The sequence below is a fragment of the Coregonus lavaretus genome, assembly GCF_964263955.1.
Source record: "Coregonus lavaretus genome assembly, chromosome: 36".
Taxonomy (NCBI): Eukaryota; Metazoa; Chordata; class Actinopteri; order Salmoniformes; family Salmonidae; genus Coregonus; species Coregonus lavaretus.
Genome location: NC_140023.1, coordinates 6,914,948 through 6,931,814, shown reverse-complemented (window position 1 = coordinate 6,931,814; position 16,867 = coordinate 6,914,948). Strand labels below are relative to the sequence as shown.

The following is a 16,867-nucleotide window of genomic DNA, read 5'->3' as shown; positions in this document are numbered from 1 at the left end:
CCATTCCCAGGTGCGCCCCCAACAAATGGGTGTGGGCCAGCTGAAGAACGGTTCCGATGTACCGGCGGGGCAGCAACAGCACCTCTCAAAGTTACCCCTGTTCGTGTGACACTTGATACAACAGGTAATTTTTTGGGGGGGGAAATGGAGGTATCGCCAGTCACTCACCCCCGGAAGAAGCTGGCCATCCAACGCTATCACTTGGGCCGCGGCGACTTTCAAGTTCGGATTCTCCCACTGGGCGGTCCCGAACTGTCCTCTCAGAGGACTCAGGGCAGGTGTCTTGGCAGGTCCCTCGAAATAGAGGAGGGGGAGCATGGGCTCCTCCTCTGGTTGTTCACTAGGTGAGGTTGGTTCCGGCGCCCCCTTGGATCCCGACTCCGGGTCCGTAGACACGGGGTTGGCAATCGCTTGCTGCTCTCGTCGGTCGCACTCTCCCCCGGCTGTCTCTCCGCAGGTCTGCAGTCCTTTAGCACGGCTGACTGTCGGATTGGGGAGTACGGTGGTGGGGTCGTCCTTCCGTCCCCTCCGACGGCTCTCGGACTCGGCCTGCGTCCCCTTCAGCAGGGCCTCTGTATTCTGGTGCATCTCCACGGCTCCCAAGAGGTCCTCCAACGTCTGGGGCGCAAGTAGGCTCGCCGCCCTCTTCATGTCGTGAGGTAGCACCTGTAAGAAACGATCTATGACCACTTTGTCGATAACGTGGAGGGTGGCTCCGTCGGTTAGGAGCCATTCCCGGGTGATATGCAGTAGGTCGCTCATCTGGGCTCGGGGGGAAGCTTCGGCCACGAACCTCCAGTCATGGACCAGTTGGGCCCGACGGGCCAGGCTGTACCCGTAGCGACTGAGTACCTCCCTCGAGACAGTCGTAGTTAGCCGCCTGTTCGGTGTGGAGGTCATAATATGCCTTTTGGGCGTCTCCGGACAGGAACGGGGCCAGCAGACTCGCCCACTTCGCCTTGGGCCATCCTTCCCGGTGTGCTGTCCATTCGAAACGTGCAGAGGTAGGTCTCAATGTCATCATCCTCCGTTAGCTTGATTAAAAACTGATTGGGATGCGATTCGGTCTGCGTTTCTCCTCACAGCTTCCTGACTTCCTTAAGCAGGATGACATTCTGTAGACGCTGTTCTTCCAACTTTCGTTCCTGAATGTCCTGTTGCGCTTGTTGGGCACGAACGAACTGAGCAATCAACTCATCCATGCTGATACTGCGTAAACGTCAACCCTGGTCTGACCAGGTTGTCAGAATGCCTGCATTCTCCACCACTTGTGGCAGACCAGGAGGTTTGATCTAGAAGTTTACACAGATCAGACACGGACACAAGTGTGATACCTCAGTTTCAACTATGTTTATTTAAAACAATAAAATAAAATAAATAAAACAGGTGTCCTCCAGGAGACCTCTTCCGGGTTACCGTCTTCTGGGCTCCGGGGAATGCAGTCTCCTCTGGCGTAGAACACCGAGCCCCTCGGTTCTAGCAGACCGTGAGGACGTTATCCGGTAGCAACCTCTCACTACCTCCAACTCTCCTGTGTACTGCCCTCCTGTCAGCTTTATGGGCCCCGTACGGCTGGTGAGCAATCAGCCCCTTGATTACTCACCAGCCTCAAATCAGCCCCAATTAGTCCTGGCCGGAGGACCCGCCGAGACCTGGCCTGTCCAGCAGAGGGAGTCACCGCCGCGTTTTATAGACTCCGTCTGTCACCAGGCCTCGACGAGTCTCCCTCTGGTGGCTTGTCCGCGGTACGCCACACTAGTTAGTCTGCTTTTAGACGTTTCTATAGCCACTGTGTTGGCTAAATGATCGATTTCAACCAGTTGTGCACCGCTGCTCATTGTGGCTATGGTTTAGCCCAGGAAGTGGCACTAGGTATTTCTACCTGGCTCTGCCAGTGTTCTGTAAACTCTGTTGGGGAGAGTGTCCCCATGTGGGTAGGCTGTACCCCTAGCCTCCTCAGCCCAAATCATGATTTTGGATTGAGTTCAATTTCTTGGAAGAAGTTGATTTTTGTTCATCATTTGTTTGTGAGTCCATTTTTGCTAACATTATTTATCCTAACCACTGCTACTACCTCTACCGTTATTTTGTGAATAAAAAAAATTATAATTGCACTTTATACTTTGCCAGAGGAAACCGTATTAGGCCCACACATTTGACTCATGAATCAACATTAAATCACAGGGACAGAATACCATATCATATAATAGGTGTTAATTTCATTCAGTTAAGTGGCCTACGTGATCTTTCCACCCAAGGTGAATCCGACAACCAGTTTAGAAAATACACTGCTCAAAAAAATAAAGGGAACACTTAAACAACACAATGTAACTCCAAGTCAATCACACTTCTGTGAAATCAAACTGTCCACTTAGGAAGCAACACTGATTGACAATACATTTCACATGCTGTTGTGCAAATGGAATAGACAACAGGTGGAAATTATAGGCAATTAGCAAGACACCCCCAATAAAGGACTGGTTTTGCAGTTGGTGACCACAGACCACTTCTCAGTTCCTATGCTTCCTGGCTAATGTTTTGGTCACTTTTGAATGCTGGCGGTGCTTTCACTCTAGTGGTAGCATGAGACGGAGTCTACAACCCACACAAGTGGCTCAGGTAGTGCAGCTCATCCAGGATGGCACATCAATGCAAGCTGTGGCAAGAAGGTTTGCTGTGTCTGTCAGCGTAGTGTCCAGAGCATGGAGGCGCTACCAGGAGACAGGCCAGTACATCAGGAGACGTGGAGGAGGCCGTAGGAGGGCAACAACCCAGCAGCAGGACTGCTACCTCCGCCTTTGTGCAAGGAGGAGCAGGAGGAGCACTGCCAGAGCCCTGCAAAATGACCTCCAGCAGGCCACAAATGTGCATGTGTCTGCTCAAACGGTCAGAAACAGACTCCATGAGGGTGGTATGAGGGCCCGACGTCCACAGGTGGGGGTTGTGCTTACAGCCCAACACCGTGCAGGACGTTTGGCATTAGCCAGAGAACACCAAGATTGGCAAATTCACCACTGGCGCCCTGTGCTCTTCACAGATGAAAGCAGATTCACACTGAGCACGTGACAGACGTGACAGAGTCTGGAGACGCCGTGGAGAACGTTCTGCTGCCTGCAACATCCTCCAGCATGACCGGTTTGGCGGTGGGTCAGTCATGGTGTGGGGTGGCATTTCTTTGGGGGGCCGCACAGCCTTCCATGTGCTCGCCAGAGGTAACCTGACTGCCATTAGGTACCGAGATGAGATCCTCAGACCCCTTGTGAGACCATATGCTGGTGCGGTTGGCCCTGGGTTCCTCCTAATGCAAGACAATGCTAGACCTCATGTGGCTGGAGTGTGTCAGCAGTTCCTGCAAGAGGAAGGCATTGATGCTATGGACTGGCCCGCCTGTTCCCCAGACCTGAATCCAATTGAGCACATCTGGGACATCATGTCTCGCTCCATCCACCAACGCCACGTTGCACCACAGACTGTCCAGGAGTTGGCGGATGCTTTAGTCCAGGTCTGGGAGGAGATCCCTCAGGAGACCATCCGCCACCTCATCAGGAGCATGCCCAGGCGTTGTAGGGAGGTCATACAGGCACGTGGAGGCCACACACACTACTGAGCATCATTTTGACTTGTTTTAAGGACATTACATCAAAGTTGGATCAGCCTGTAGTGTGGTTTTCCACTTTAATTTTGAGGGTGACTCCAAATCCAGACCTCCATGGGTTGATAAATTTGATTTCCATTGATAATTTGTGTGTGATTTTGTTGTCAGCACATTCAACTATGTAAAGAAAAAAGTATTTAATAAGATTATTTCATTCATTCAGATCTAGGATGTGTTATTTTAGTGTTCCCTTAATTTTTTTGAGCAGTTTATATACAGTATGATGTCAATTTCCTGTAGCTTGCTGCTGCTCTCACCAATGCCTACAGCCAACTGTTCTTGTAGCCCAGATAGCAAGATGAGGTCTCCTAGCAGCAGAGAGCAGACAGGGTGGGAGGTATGAACTGAGTGCAGTGGATAGGATGAGAAAGAGGAGGGCCAACTAACAGCATGTGCACAGCAGCAGGTCCTGACACCTTAAAAAACACTCCACCGAACGAAGAGGAGAGAGAGAAGACATATGCCTTACAGATGACATGGAGAGAGGGAGAGAGAGAGGGGCTTCTCTAGTCCAGACAATCCTAATGACATCACGGAGATTAGAATTACATCCATAAAAATCTTCCCTGATTATGCACTTAGCACTGCACATGGAGTTACTCTGATACAGACAGTAATATTGTCTCCAATGTCATATTGTAAAAACAATTCATCATGTTCTTGTTTAGCGCAATTTCAAAAACACATTTCAGTTTGTTGTGCTAATCAAACTGACATCTATTAAAAAAACTGCACCCGGTGGAATATGGTGGATGCTACATTTCAGAGGGATAAAATATATCTCCTCCCCCTTAGCCCATTGTCTAATTTGATGCAATGGATTCTATTCAACCGCCATGTGTACAAAAGGGCAGATCAAACAAACTCTTCATCTGTGACAAAGACAGGAACAATATCTCCAAACAGCACACTCCATTAACATACAAAAAGAGGCTGCCACACAGAGGTACACCCAGTGTGTATTATCTCTCAGTCTCCCTCTCTCATATTAAAATGCTCTAAAAGAAGAGTAAATTTACATTTGAGTCATTTAGCAGACGCTCTTATCCAGAGAGACATACAGTACTGAGTGCTTACATTTCTTTCGTTCTGGTCCCCTGTGGGACTTGAACTCACAACCCTGGTGCTGTAAGCACCATGCTCTACCAACTGAGCTACACTGGACCTGCTCTTAAAAGAAAACATAGTGAAAAGAACAGTACGCGTATGCACACCACACATACAGTAGACACACACAAACCTTTCAGTTGATTTTAGAGCTGTAGTTTTCCTATTGCTCATAATAAGGTCACATTTTTCTCCTAACAACATTAATAATCATAAATACCTCTAGCCTATAACTTTTGGGTTGAAATTTCCATACGTTCGAAAAACTACTTAGTTTGTTTAGACTTTATTAGTTTGCTTTAAGTGTGCATTTGGTATTTAAAAAATGAGTTAAACATCTCCTTCCCAAGCGGACTCAGAGGATCTAATAATGTTTTTGTTTACGGAGGAAAAACAGGAATAATGTGTTCTTTATAGTGAGGTGAGACACAAGGCAGTTGCTGTGTTCAGCATCATGTGTAATGACACACAGGGCCAGGCCAGACTTACAGTGTGTGTGTGTGTGTTCTTGGTGTGGCGCCTCTCCTCTGAATTACAGAATTGTTCTAAATTATATTACAACCCTAACTTCTGGATCAAAACAGGGCTACTTCACTCTCCTCCTTCCTCTTCTCCTCCATCCCCCCTCCCTCCTCGTCCACTCTTGTCCTTCTATTCTGTTCTTCGTGGCCGTGCCAAAATGGAGCACTTTATGAGAGAATAACCGTCTGTGTCTGTGGAAAAGTCTGCCTCACTCCTAAATCTCTTCCAGGACGTATACTATCTAGATCACCGCAATGATGCTACCGTGTGATGAGTGTGTTGGTGGGAATGTGTGTGTGTTAGTGTGTGTGTGTGTGTGAGTGGGTGAGAGAGAAAGAAAGAGAGAGAGCAAGAGAGCGAGAAGCAGCAATATGACATTTCCAGACATTAGGCCTACATTAGTATGAAAAATGATGGGTTCCATATTGGATAGTTAAAGGGGCAATCCACAGTCAAAACAATAACAAGCGGGCACACCCTCCTCTGTACGGTAAAAAGCTGAGGGATTGGCCTGGAGAAATCTAACCACTCTTAAATTAATAGACAAAGCTTTTGATGCAAGGACCATCCAATATATTACAATTATAGTTTCAAGCATTTGTTTGTTCACGTTTACAAACATTGGAGTAAAACAAGCTTATATTTTGGGTTCTGATGGGGTACGACAGTTGAACTAAGCTCATGAGGAATTTATAAGTTATATTCTTCAAGAATCAATTCATTTATTATTCCCAAAACCCTTTAAAGACTCTTCCAATGTTCCTCTTTTGTGGGGGACTGTTGGGGAACAAAATGTCAATGCTTTTTCCAATGACAAATATCCTGGTTCACCAAACTGTGTGGATTATTGGTATAGGTCCTATTCTGATACTTTAAGTCTTTGAGTCCACTTACTTTGAGAATTAATTCACTTAGCATCTTGTTCCATAGGATAATGGCATTTATAGTAGGGATGCTGACAATAACTCATCATAATAGTAGCCCATGCTGCAAAATAAATACTGCACATTGTTTGACTGGGCCAGTTTAGGAATGTATTTAGGATGAAGTTGAATAAAGGAAATATTGTGTAAGAAAAACCATTACAGAAAAGAGCTCAAATAATTAACACATTTTTTGAGTAACAAGTTGTAAGCATTTTCGGATTGAATGTAAACAATTTTGCACTTACCATAACTGGTGACGTATTGAATATTGGAGGGAGCTTTTCCCTTTCAACCTCCGATTGCGCATAATTCTCTTCATTCATTATAGAGTGAGCTTTTTCAATCTTGAAAGAGAAAGTTATTTATTGCACTACAATGAGTCTACGGAGACGTTTACGCGTTACCTCGCTGTCGAAGAATAGACATAATATTGTCGGTCTCTATCAAATTATATCGTCCACTATATTGTCAGGTTCAGGAGATTCATCATATTGGTCCACCGTCGTCACAGTTTCTCTCGCAGGTGGGCTCATGCGCAACCTGTCACTAATAAACTGTTGCTGCACGCAAACTCCTGAATTTTACATGAAAAGAGCACAAGTATTATTTATAAGAACTACGGTACCGGTATAATTTTTGTAGTTAACTGTTACTTTCAATAATCATATTTTTCTCTTACCGCGCGGTTTTTCACATCCCTTTGGAAGCCAGCACAGCTGTAAACTGGCGCCATGTTGTTAGAAGGCGGTGCATGGAAACGAGCATGGAAACCGAGGCAGTCTCAAAGATGAGACATCCTGCGTCATCGGGGCAATTTAACTAACATCCATAATTAGAGCAATAACCTAGATATTTGCTCCCAAAAAGTCATACCCTATAAATCGGCTATTTAATTCGTGGCTCTCTGGGAAGTCCTGAATATGCCAGTTTCGCAGCAGTTTGCAGAACTCCCCTACCCAGCTAACAACAAACGTTCCCACAACTTTAGTGAACTGTTTTCATAGGAATGTTCCTGTGATATGCAAGGATTGTTTCCAAGAGACCATTCCCTAAATGTCAAATAGAACTTACCCAAAACGTGGGTACCATTTTCTCAGAAATTAAGATATTGTTGTAGACATGTTTCATGGGAACATTGCAAGAACATTAATTTGTCCAGTTTTCTGTGGGTTAGGAGAATATTCCATCAACATCCCACCAAACATACACAGAACATGGTTGCCATGTTCTCAGAATATAATATATCAATGTTCTAGGCAAGTTTTATGGTAACGTTGCAAGAACATTTGTGTTTCCAGTGTTCTGTGGGTTAGGAGAATATACCATCAACATCACACTAATCTTGGTTACCCAGAAGTAAAATTCTCACGAAAGTTGTCACTTCCTGTTTACACGGGAATCTGTCCACGAGAGATTAACATCACACTAAACATACACAGAACATGGTTGCCATGTTCTTAGAATATAAGATATTGATGTTCTAGACACTTTCATGGGAATGTTGCAGGAACATTTCTGTGTATCAGTTGTCAGGACGTCGCCTGATGGTCCCATGCCTTGTTACTGTTGCAGAGCCAATCAAGGCCTTGATTGGTGAACCATTGATCCATTCTTCGCTCGTTGTCTGTTGACAAGGTTAGGGATATTCACACACAGTGATTACAGTGTTTTCAATGTATATATTTGACACACTTTGATGTAGATGATTACATTGTGCATGTTAATTTATACAGTAATTATTATTCAACATTTACACACCTGGGACTTGAACTCACAACCTCTTGATTCACGGTTAGGGTTGCAAAGCTACTGAGTCAATATCACTATGAGGTGCCTTTGGTGTCCTCATCAGACTCACTCAGTCATCATGAAAATGTAGCAGAATAATGAAAGTCTGAGGTCTTATTATAAGTGGCCAAACTTTTGCACACATATCAGTAGAATGATAAGTCTCTAAAAAAGTGTTTCCTTCATTTTATTAAATTTTTTTCATTGGATGTACGTGATTTTGGCATGTCCCACACACTGCTCTGCTAACTATAGTGTGTGTAATAAGTGGTTAAATGATACTAAATCAAAAAATGTTTTACATGGTTTTACTGTCCACAATAAGTTATTTGATAAAACAAGTAATTTTGATCATGTATATAGTATTTTCATAATCATATTGAACATTTTGCATGTGTCCCTGAAATTGCTGTCCACCCTGTCATTATGGGGTAACTGCCCCTTTAAGAAACCCACTGATGTTTTCAGTGACATCACTACGAGCATTTTGTCTTTCTTCAATGAAGGCTGAAGCAGTGTCTAGTTGCAGAGTAAGTATTTACACTTATGCTTCATAATTTTCATCATATTATGTGTGTAGTTGGATGTTGTCAAGCTTAACATGTCCACTCTGTCATAGTGAAATATCAATTGATAGAAAAACCTATCAGAACTTTGAAATATATTTGTAAAACAGTACACAGTCAGCTTGCTAACTGTAGTATGTTGCTAAGTGAAGGTCCACCATGTGCTCATTAAATGCTAACATTAGCCAAAAATGTCCACCCTGTCATTGTCCACCCTGTCAGCAAGCCTTCCATGACAGGGTGGACATGGTTCATGACAGGAAGGACATGTGCATAGTTTAGGCCACATACTGATAATGTTACACATATTACAACAGCTATTACACACATTTTATAACAGTACATGCTATACATAGTAAGAATGGACAGTATGGACAATTTTTTTGGCGATATCGGTATCAGCAAACCTAGTTTGATAATGCAAGCCTAGTTTACCGGGACTGCCAATTAAAGTGTGTAAGGGAACATTTTGAATCGTCTTTTTCAAGGAATGAGATCAAAAGGAGCTGAGATAGCAAGGAGATATCGGGAACGTCGTGATGCTGACCCAGACAGAAGAAGAAAGTACCTTGAGAAAGAAAGGGTCAAATGGAAAAAAGACAGAGAGACTGGAAAGAAGAAGGGTGTCAATGAGCTCAGTGAGAGAGAGAAGAGGGCAAAAAGAAAGAAATGGAGAGAGGCAAAAAGTCAAGCCAGAGCCAGAAACAGGGCCAGTCCAATCCACCAAGCTATCAGTCTGACACCCGGCCAAATGAAATACAGAGACATTTCATGTCTGTGTAAAAGGGAGGAAGGTGTTTTGGACTGCCCCTGCTTTAACCTTCAAGAGGTCACTCTAGCTAATGTTCCTGTTTCATCTGACAAGTCCCCAGCATGTAGAAAGACACCAGATAATCCTAGGAGACCAGAAATGATTGAGGTAAAGCACATTGGAGAGTGGTGCGTCGTTAATTATGACAATGAAGCATACCCAGGTATCATCATGGATGCAGAAGGGCACAGTGTGAAAGTGAAGTGTATGCAACGCCATGGCATAAACAAGTTCAAATGGCCAAGTCTTCGGGACGACATCTGTTGGTACCATGACTGGCAGGTACTTTGCCTAATACCAGAACCACAGGCTCTGAACAAGCGCTCTGTACAGATTGAAGTGTCTGCATGGAAGTATGTGGAACAGCAACTGCAGAACTGAGCCATGTCTCTGCAGAAAGGGAGAGACTGTTTGGAGATGCGTCCAAGTGATATTTCTGTAATATTCTGTTTTTTCAAATCAACTGTTCTCCACTTAAAAAACATTTTTCTTCTTGTTCTACAGTTGAATGTTTGACTTTCACTGTGCAGAATGATGTACAGAGTTTAACGCTAGAAGGCCACATTAATGTCTCATTTTGGGCATCTTTATTCAGTGGCTGCATGCAGGTAGAGTGGATCAAAAACAGTCTGTTCAACTTGTAATTTCCCCCTACATGGGAAAAGGCATTTTTTACATCATTTTCTTGCATTGTTCCTTGCATTTATGAGGCCATTCAATGACATTTCACAACGCGTCCACCCTGTCATGCCCAGGGTCCACCCTGTCATGTCACTGTCCACCCTGTTATTTTCATGTTCTATGAAAATAAACAAATTATTTTCACAAGTTAGCAAAATCTTTTGTGTGATTCCTTTATAAACAAATGAGGGCCAAATAGTATTGTTTGAAAGTTTGACCAGATATCTTTTTTGTTAGATTTTATTTAGAAAAGAAAGTGCAACTCTCGCAGATTTTATAGAGAAACAAATAGTTTGCCATAATTTCATTATTATCCAAATACTTTTCCCATAAACTAAAATATATTGTTGAGAAAGTGACTAAATAGTTTTCTGAAAATGTACGTTTTATAATCACTATGTAATTACAATGTATTTATTCTGCTTTGAAATTGTCCATGACAGGGTGGACATATTTTGCTGTTTGCATGTAAATTGTCTGCTTGCAGTTAATTTATAAAAAGTGTGGGAGCTTGACCAATATGCATTTCTAACAGCATAACATATACTTAATACAATTAATATGAAGTTCAATGGAAAATCTCAGCTTTTTTGGGGGGAAATGGGGAAGTCTCAAAGGTACCTTATGGTGATATTGACCCTACTGATAATTTACCAAAGTTACTGGGATCTTCAGTAATTTTGGTAATTAACAGAAAGTCTATGGCAATCTATCGTAACTTTGGTAATTTATACTTAAATAACTTTTACAATTGTATTCATATATAGTATTTATTATTATTGTGAAGTGGAGATGTCTAGGAGCAACAACGGCTCAGGTGCCAAGTGGTAGGCCACACAAGCTCACAGAACGGGACCGCCGATTGCTGAAGCGTGTAAAAATAATCTGTCCTCGGTTGCAACACTCACTACTGTGACGTCCCTCCCACTCTGTCTGCTGGGAGCTCCTGTTTGGTAGTCCGCTTGTTACAGGAGCCCAGTGGGCAGAGCTGGGAGGATCGTCAGCTGATGTGGCACACCTGGGCAGGCTTGGCCTGCAGGCTATAAATGGTGGCCACATCAGCCAACACTCTATCTTTTCCTTGATTGGTGTCCACCACCTTTTTTTTTTTCTCCTCCCATTCCCGTCGTACAACACCTGCTGCACACACTACTGGTCCTATAGCTGTATGTTAAATTTTTATATTTAGTTTAATAAATGTATTCCTTTTTACATTTAAATCATGCGTGGTCTCCCTTTGTTGTTATGAACTGTGAGCCAGGTCGTAACACAGTGGGAGCTCGTCCAATTGGAGAGTTTGGTTATATGGTAGTTTTGGTATGCTATTTGTAAATTTGGCTGTTTTGTTTGGTTGGCATTTGGTTTGGACTCCCTGTTTTGTGCATGGTTAGCTTGGAGCACCGTGTAGGGGTAGTAATTGGTGCCAAATTGGGTTCAGTTGTGTTGCTACAGTTCTTAGAGTGCAATGTAGTACTATTTGTTTGGCAGTCTTTGTTAAAGCCAAAGTTTGGGAGTATTGCGCATTATTTTTTTCAGGGTTTTTCCTTAATTGTGTAAGCTTGAGGTTTTTTGGGGGGGTGGATTCTGGAAGGGAAGCAGCTTTTGTCTCCTGTGTGTTGGTCTACAAAGCCATTTGTTTGTGCCTATTTCCTAATCATTAGGGGTTTAGGTGCTGGTACATGTTACATTGATTTGGTAAGGATAGCCACTTCAGTTGGTAGGAACCACATATCCCCTTGTAGGTTTCAGTGACCAATTTGTTTTCTCTCTGGTGTGGTGGAGACCGAGGGTAGAGCCAATTTGTGATAAATTGCCTCGGGAGCACTTCCTTGGATTCAGATCAGTCACTGGATTTCCGGTTGCCTTTCTGTTTCTGATGGAACCACTGCATAAATACCCGCTGCCAGTATCTGCACAAAGACTAGGGTTGAGATTAGATAGGTGTATTAGTTAGAGTAGGGCTGAGGTTCCATTTTGAGTTGGTTGTCCTTCACATTATCAGTGTACACTATATACCAACACTTGTGTAGGCTTTTGTCTCAGTCTAAATTGGTAATGTAGTTGCGTTTATCATGGCTAGTAATGTAGACAAGTTTGAGTGCCCGTCTGAAGCACTTTTGGAGCAGTGCGCTAAAGAGCAGATTGCACAGATTGCTGAGTACTACAATATTGAATTGGATCGTAAGCAATTGAAAGACATGAAGGCCAGTCTAAAGGCCGAACTAGTTGAGGGAATCCTAACTGTTTGAGAGCCACATTTTGTTACTCCAGTTGCGTCACTAGGTGTTGCTGGTTTGCGTTTTGCGCAACAGAGTTGTTAATGCTACAACTAGAAAAAGAGCAGATTAAACCAACTGAGTTGGCAAAATTACAGATGGAACAGTATAAATTAGACTAATCAGAGAGGGTAAGTTTAGACGAGTTTCACCAGTAACAACCTGTCCACCTGAGGACATTGATAGAAATCTGCGTTTACTTTCTAAGTTTAATGAAAAGGGCCGAGAAATGTTTCTCTTTGTTTGACGAGTAGCAGAATCTGGTCTGATGCAGATAGTAATTTACTGCTACAGTGTGTTAACTGGTAATGCTGAATAGGCCTCTTGAGCTTAAGTTTAGCTGAGAGTCAGGTGTATGAAACAGTGAAAATGGCAGTGTTAAAAGCCTACGAATTGGGAAAAGGCTTATAGGCAGCGTTTAGTGTCTGTTTAATCATTGGTGCTCTGCCTCAGAGGTAGGTAGATTTGGAGGAATTGTCTGATCTGGTGGTACTTGAGCAATTTAAGTATTCAGTACCAGGGCGTGTTGCAACTTTTTTATATTAGTGAGCACAAGGTGAAAACTCCTAGTGAGGCAGCAGTTCTATCAGATGAGTATGTCCTGAGCCATAAACGCTTTGTTATGGATCTTGGTAGTCATACTGAAACTGCCGGTAAAGAGTACTTCTCCCCTCGCCAAAAGTTACGGTTGGGAACAGATCAATGTCTTCCTAAGGTTGATCGTGGCGTACTAGGTAGAAATGATCTGAACAGAGTTTGTAACTCCTGTCAAGGTAAGGGACACTGGAAAAGGAATGTCCTGTCCTTAAAGCAAAAGCAAAAAATTCTGGTGACAACTCAAAAGTACAGTTTTCTGGCCTAGCTATGTCACTTAGTGTGTACTTTATTTAAAGCTTGAGAAGAATGCAGAACCTTTTGAAAAAGCCAGTGCTTCTGACTATGCTGCGTACATTTGAGGGTTATATCTCCCTGGTAGGATGGGATGAGAAAGTGCCAGTCAAAATCTTGCGAGACACAGGCTCTGTGGAATAATTTGTTTGTGAATCTGTATTGCCTTTCTCTTCTGAGTCAGATACAGGTGATTCTATACTCATTTGTGGGATGGGGTTGTTCATTTTTCCTGTTCCTGTGCATACATTGCAACTTGACTCAGATCTTGTGAAAGGTTTGTTTTGTGGTGCGTCCTCATCTACCAGTTGAGGGTATTGATCTCATTCTGGGTAACCAGTTAGCCGGTGTACAGGGCTGGGGTGCCACCACCTTGTGGTTACACAGCAAACCCCTGTTCTCCCTGCTCCTGAGGAGTCAAACCCCTGTTCTCCCTGCTCCTGAGGAGTCATAACTCCCCAGATGGTCCAGTTATCTGTGCAGTGCCATGAGCCGGGAGGTGTCAGTAACTGAACAAAATTCTGTCTGTTACAGAACCACTTGACTCCTTTGCCTGAGCATCTGTCTGTTTCTCGTGATGACTTGGTGAAGGAACAGCAGGATGACCCCTCTTTTGAAGGAGCTGTTTGACAGCGTTGCCAGCTGATGGGATAGAAAGCTCTGCACAAGGTTACTCTCTTCAAAACAGTATGCTAGTTCGCAGGTGGGTGCCTCATGGGGAAAACTTTGCAGGTGATCCTATCATGCAGATTGTAGTGCCCTCTAAGTTTTGCCAGATAGTGCTTCAAACCGGCTATGATAATGTGACTGGTAAGCCAAATCAGTCAATTAAACCTGCTCCTCTGTATCCTATTCCTGCTGTTGGTCAGCCTTTTGAACATTTGATCATTGACTGTGTTGGTCCTTTTCCCAGCTCTAAGTCTGGCAGTAGCTATTTGCTTACAGTGATGTGCCAAGCAACCAGGTACCCTGCTGCTTATTTACATTTACATTTTAGTCATTTAGCAGATGCTCTTATCCAGAGCGACTTACAGTTAGTGAGTGCATACATTTTCATACAACCACTTCTCTACATTCATCATGTGATAATATCATAATTTAATACAATTATGAAACCATTCATATCTTTGTAACACTTTATACTAAACTCTGCTTCAAACTGTCTCAAAGAAAGTGGTATCTTAGTCAGTGGGTCAAGGAAGAAGTTAGCATTCACTGTTAGATGTGTAGTACATCTTTACAAATAAATGCAGCAACCAGAACCACTTCAGTCCATCTCCAAGTCCTTGAATCCATTGAGAGGTGTGCAATCTTCCAACTCTAAGCATCTCTGTCTCTAGATACAACTACTATGTTACGCAGTCCCACCAAGTCTTTGGGCACAAATGTCATACCCCACATCATACTGGACAGATAACTGTAGGTGAACAGTTCACAGGGAGTAAGCCAGTGTCAGAGTGGGGTCAGGTCAGAGGTTAGACTTAGGTCCACTGTTGACTGGGATGGCCCTGAGCTCAGTCTGCATGCACAGGTACTCTCCAATCACGGCCATCAGAGCCATGCAGGCCACGTTGACCAGCCACCAGGACAAGGCCGCCGGGAGGTGGGCGTTGTAGATCCAACAGCCTATCATGTGGAAGAAGTGCACAGTGATGGTGAAGTCCAGACACTGCTTCCCTCGACGGATGAAGAACCACAGGCCCAGGGCACTGGTAAGCGAGTTCAAGATGAATGCCATCATTGAGAGTCTGCCCTGCATTGTTGCAAAACCAAGAACCTCATAACTGAAGATCTGGTCCAGCGATCTGTTGGTTTGTATGAGACTGTCGACTCCAGCCAGCCACAGACCCAGAAAGCTGTAGTAAATGCATTGCATCAACACAATCTGGGACAAGATGAGGACCGGGTCCCAGATGTAGCTGCGGAAATGACTTCCCATTCCAAAGCTTAAGGTGGGGACACGGGGAACCCCGAACAGCTGAAAATGAGTGCAAGGCTACTCCTCTGATGTATAGGGAGTGTCAGTGATTCAAGACCTGCATCCAAAAGAAAATACAAAGTATGTTCTGCCAATCATCGCCTCTTTCTCGCATCAATAACTAAGTCTGTTGTGAAGGCTTTCTCAGTTCATCTCTGTATTTGGTCATTCAGAGTGACCAAGGCTCTAATTTGACCTCGCACAAGTGCTACAGCAGCTTCGTGTTAAGCATAACCAGTCCTCTGCCTATCATGCACAGTCTCAGGGTGAGTTAGAGCGTTTTCATCAAACCCAGAAGTCTCTCCTGCGTGCAAACTGTACAGAGCTAGATCGTGATTGGGAAGAAGGTTTGCCATGGTTACTGTTGGTAGCTAGAGAAGTTGTCCAGGAGAGTGTAAAATTTAGTCCAAATGATCTGGTTTTTGGACATTCAGTGCGTGGACCTCTGGCTGTGTTGCCGGACAGCTGGGGAACAGTAGAGCCACCACTAAATGTACTTATGTCAATGGTTTTCGTAATAGACTGTTCTCAGCTGGTGAAATGGCAATCGAGAAACTGGAAAGTGCACAAGTAAAGATGAAGCGTATTTATGACCGTCAGACTGAACGTTGACAATTTAACCCTGGTGATCAGGTTTTAGCTCTGTTTATCAATTGTAGGTTCTCCTTTTCAGGCTAAGTTCACTGGTCCTTTCACGGTGGTGTGCAAAGTGTCTGAACAGAACTGATTGCAACTCCTAAGCGCAGGAATGCCACTCAATGTTTTCATGTGAATTTGTTGAAACCTTACTACTCTCGTTCATCAGCATCAACTCCTGTTAAATCAGGTGATAGTTCACTTAGTTAGTTCTGCCCTTTCTGCATTCTCAGTTGCCCTAGACTCCTTTTCGCCTCATACTTTGTATGAGGAGTTAAGCGCCTGATGGTGTTTTGCAAGGTCGTTTGAAAAATTCAGAAGTGTTGGGGATTCCTTTTCTCTTCCTCGTATGGAGGATTGTGTTGATCAAGTGGGTTCTTCAAAATTTGTGAGCAAGTTCGATCTTAAAGGGTATTGGCAGGTCTTTGTCTCCTAGAGCAAGGGAGATTTGTGCTTTCATCACAACTTCTGGACTGTATTCTTATACCATTATGACTTTTGGTTTGCGTAACGCACCTGCAACATTCCAGCGCCTCATGAACAGTGTTGTCTGGACGGATGTGCGGTGTACTTGGATGACGTGGTCATTTATAGTGACACCTGATCTCAGTATGTCCAATGTATACAAGCACTGTTTGATAGGTTGGCTTGGGTGCGTTTGACAGTTAATCTGGCCAAATGTGGGTTTGCTAGGGCAGTGGTCACTTATCTGGGCAAAGTGATCGGTCAGGGTGTGGTTCGCCCAGTGCATGCCAAAGTTGAAGCTGTTGCACAAAGTCCTTGTCCCGCGCCCCCATGTTTTTGTTATTGTTTTGGATAACTTGCTTGTCCTCTACTGTCTCCCTCTTGCTTACCCGGTTCTGTCGCTCTTTCTTTCCCTCTTCCCTCTAAGTGCTCCTTAGGATCCGTGGTTGCTGAGGTGGGAGAGTGAGGGGCAGCCTGGACGGCAGAGGTGGGAGAGTGAGGGGCAGCCTGGACGGCAGAGGTGGGTCAGGGGGTATAGGTGTTTTATTTTGTATTTATTTCTGTTTAG

At 43.9% G+C, this 16,867-nt stretch overlaps 2 protein-coding genes across 2 annotated transcripts in view; both read right to left on the bottom strand.

Annotated features, from left to right (window-relative positions):
• Positions 1 to 6,533, bottom strand: part of LOC311110800 (putative E3 ubiquitin-protein ligase HECTD2) — a gene marked incomplete at both ends in the record, with an annotated part of 40,787 nt that extends 34,254 nt beyond the window's left edge. The window contains one exon of the mRNA XM_084153365.1: positions 6,456 to 6,533. Coding sequence (XP_084009491.1) covers positions 6,456 to 6,533 — 78 coding nt within the window. The remainder of the gene's footprint in view (positions 1 to 6,455) is intronic.
• Positions 6,534 to 14,688: 8,155 nt separating this feature from the next.
• Positions 14,689 to 15,159, bottom strand: LOC311110810 (protein SYS1 homolog; the record flags this gene model as incomplete). Its single annotated transcript, XM_084153376.1, has 1 exon — positions 14,689 to 15,159. One exon carries the CDS (start codon positions 15,157 to 15,159, stop codon positions 14,689 to 14,691), a length of 471 nt encoding a protein of 156 aa, XP_084009502.1.
• Between the last annotated feature and the right edge of the window lie 1,708 nt (positions 15,160 to 16,867).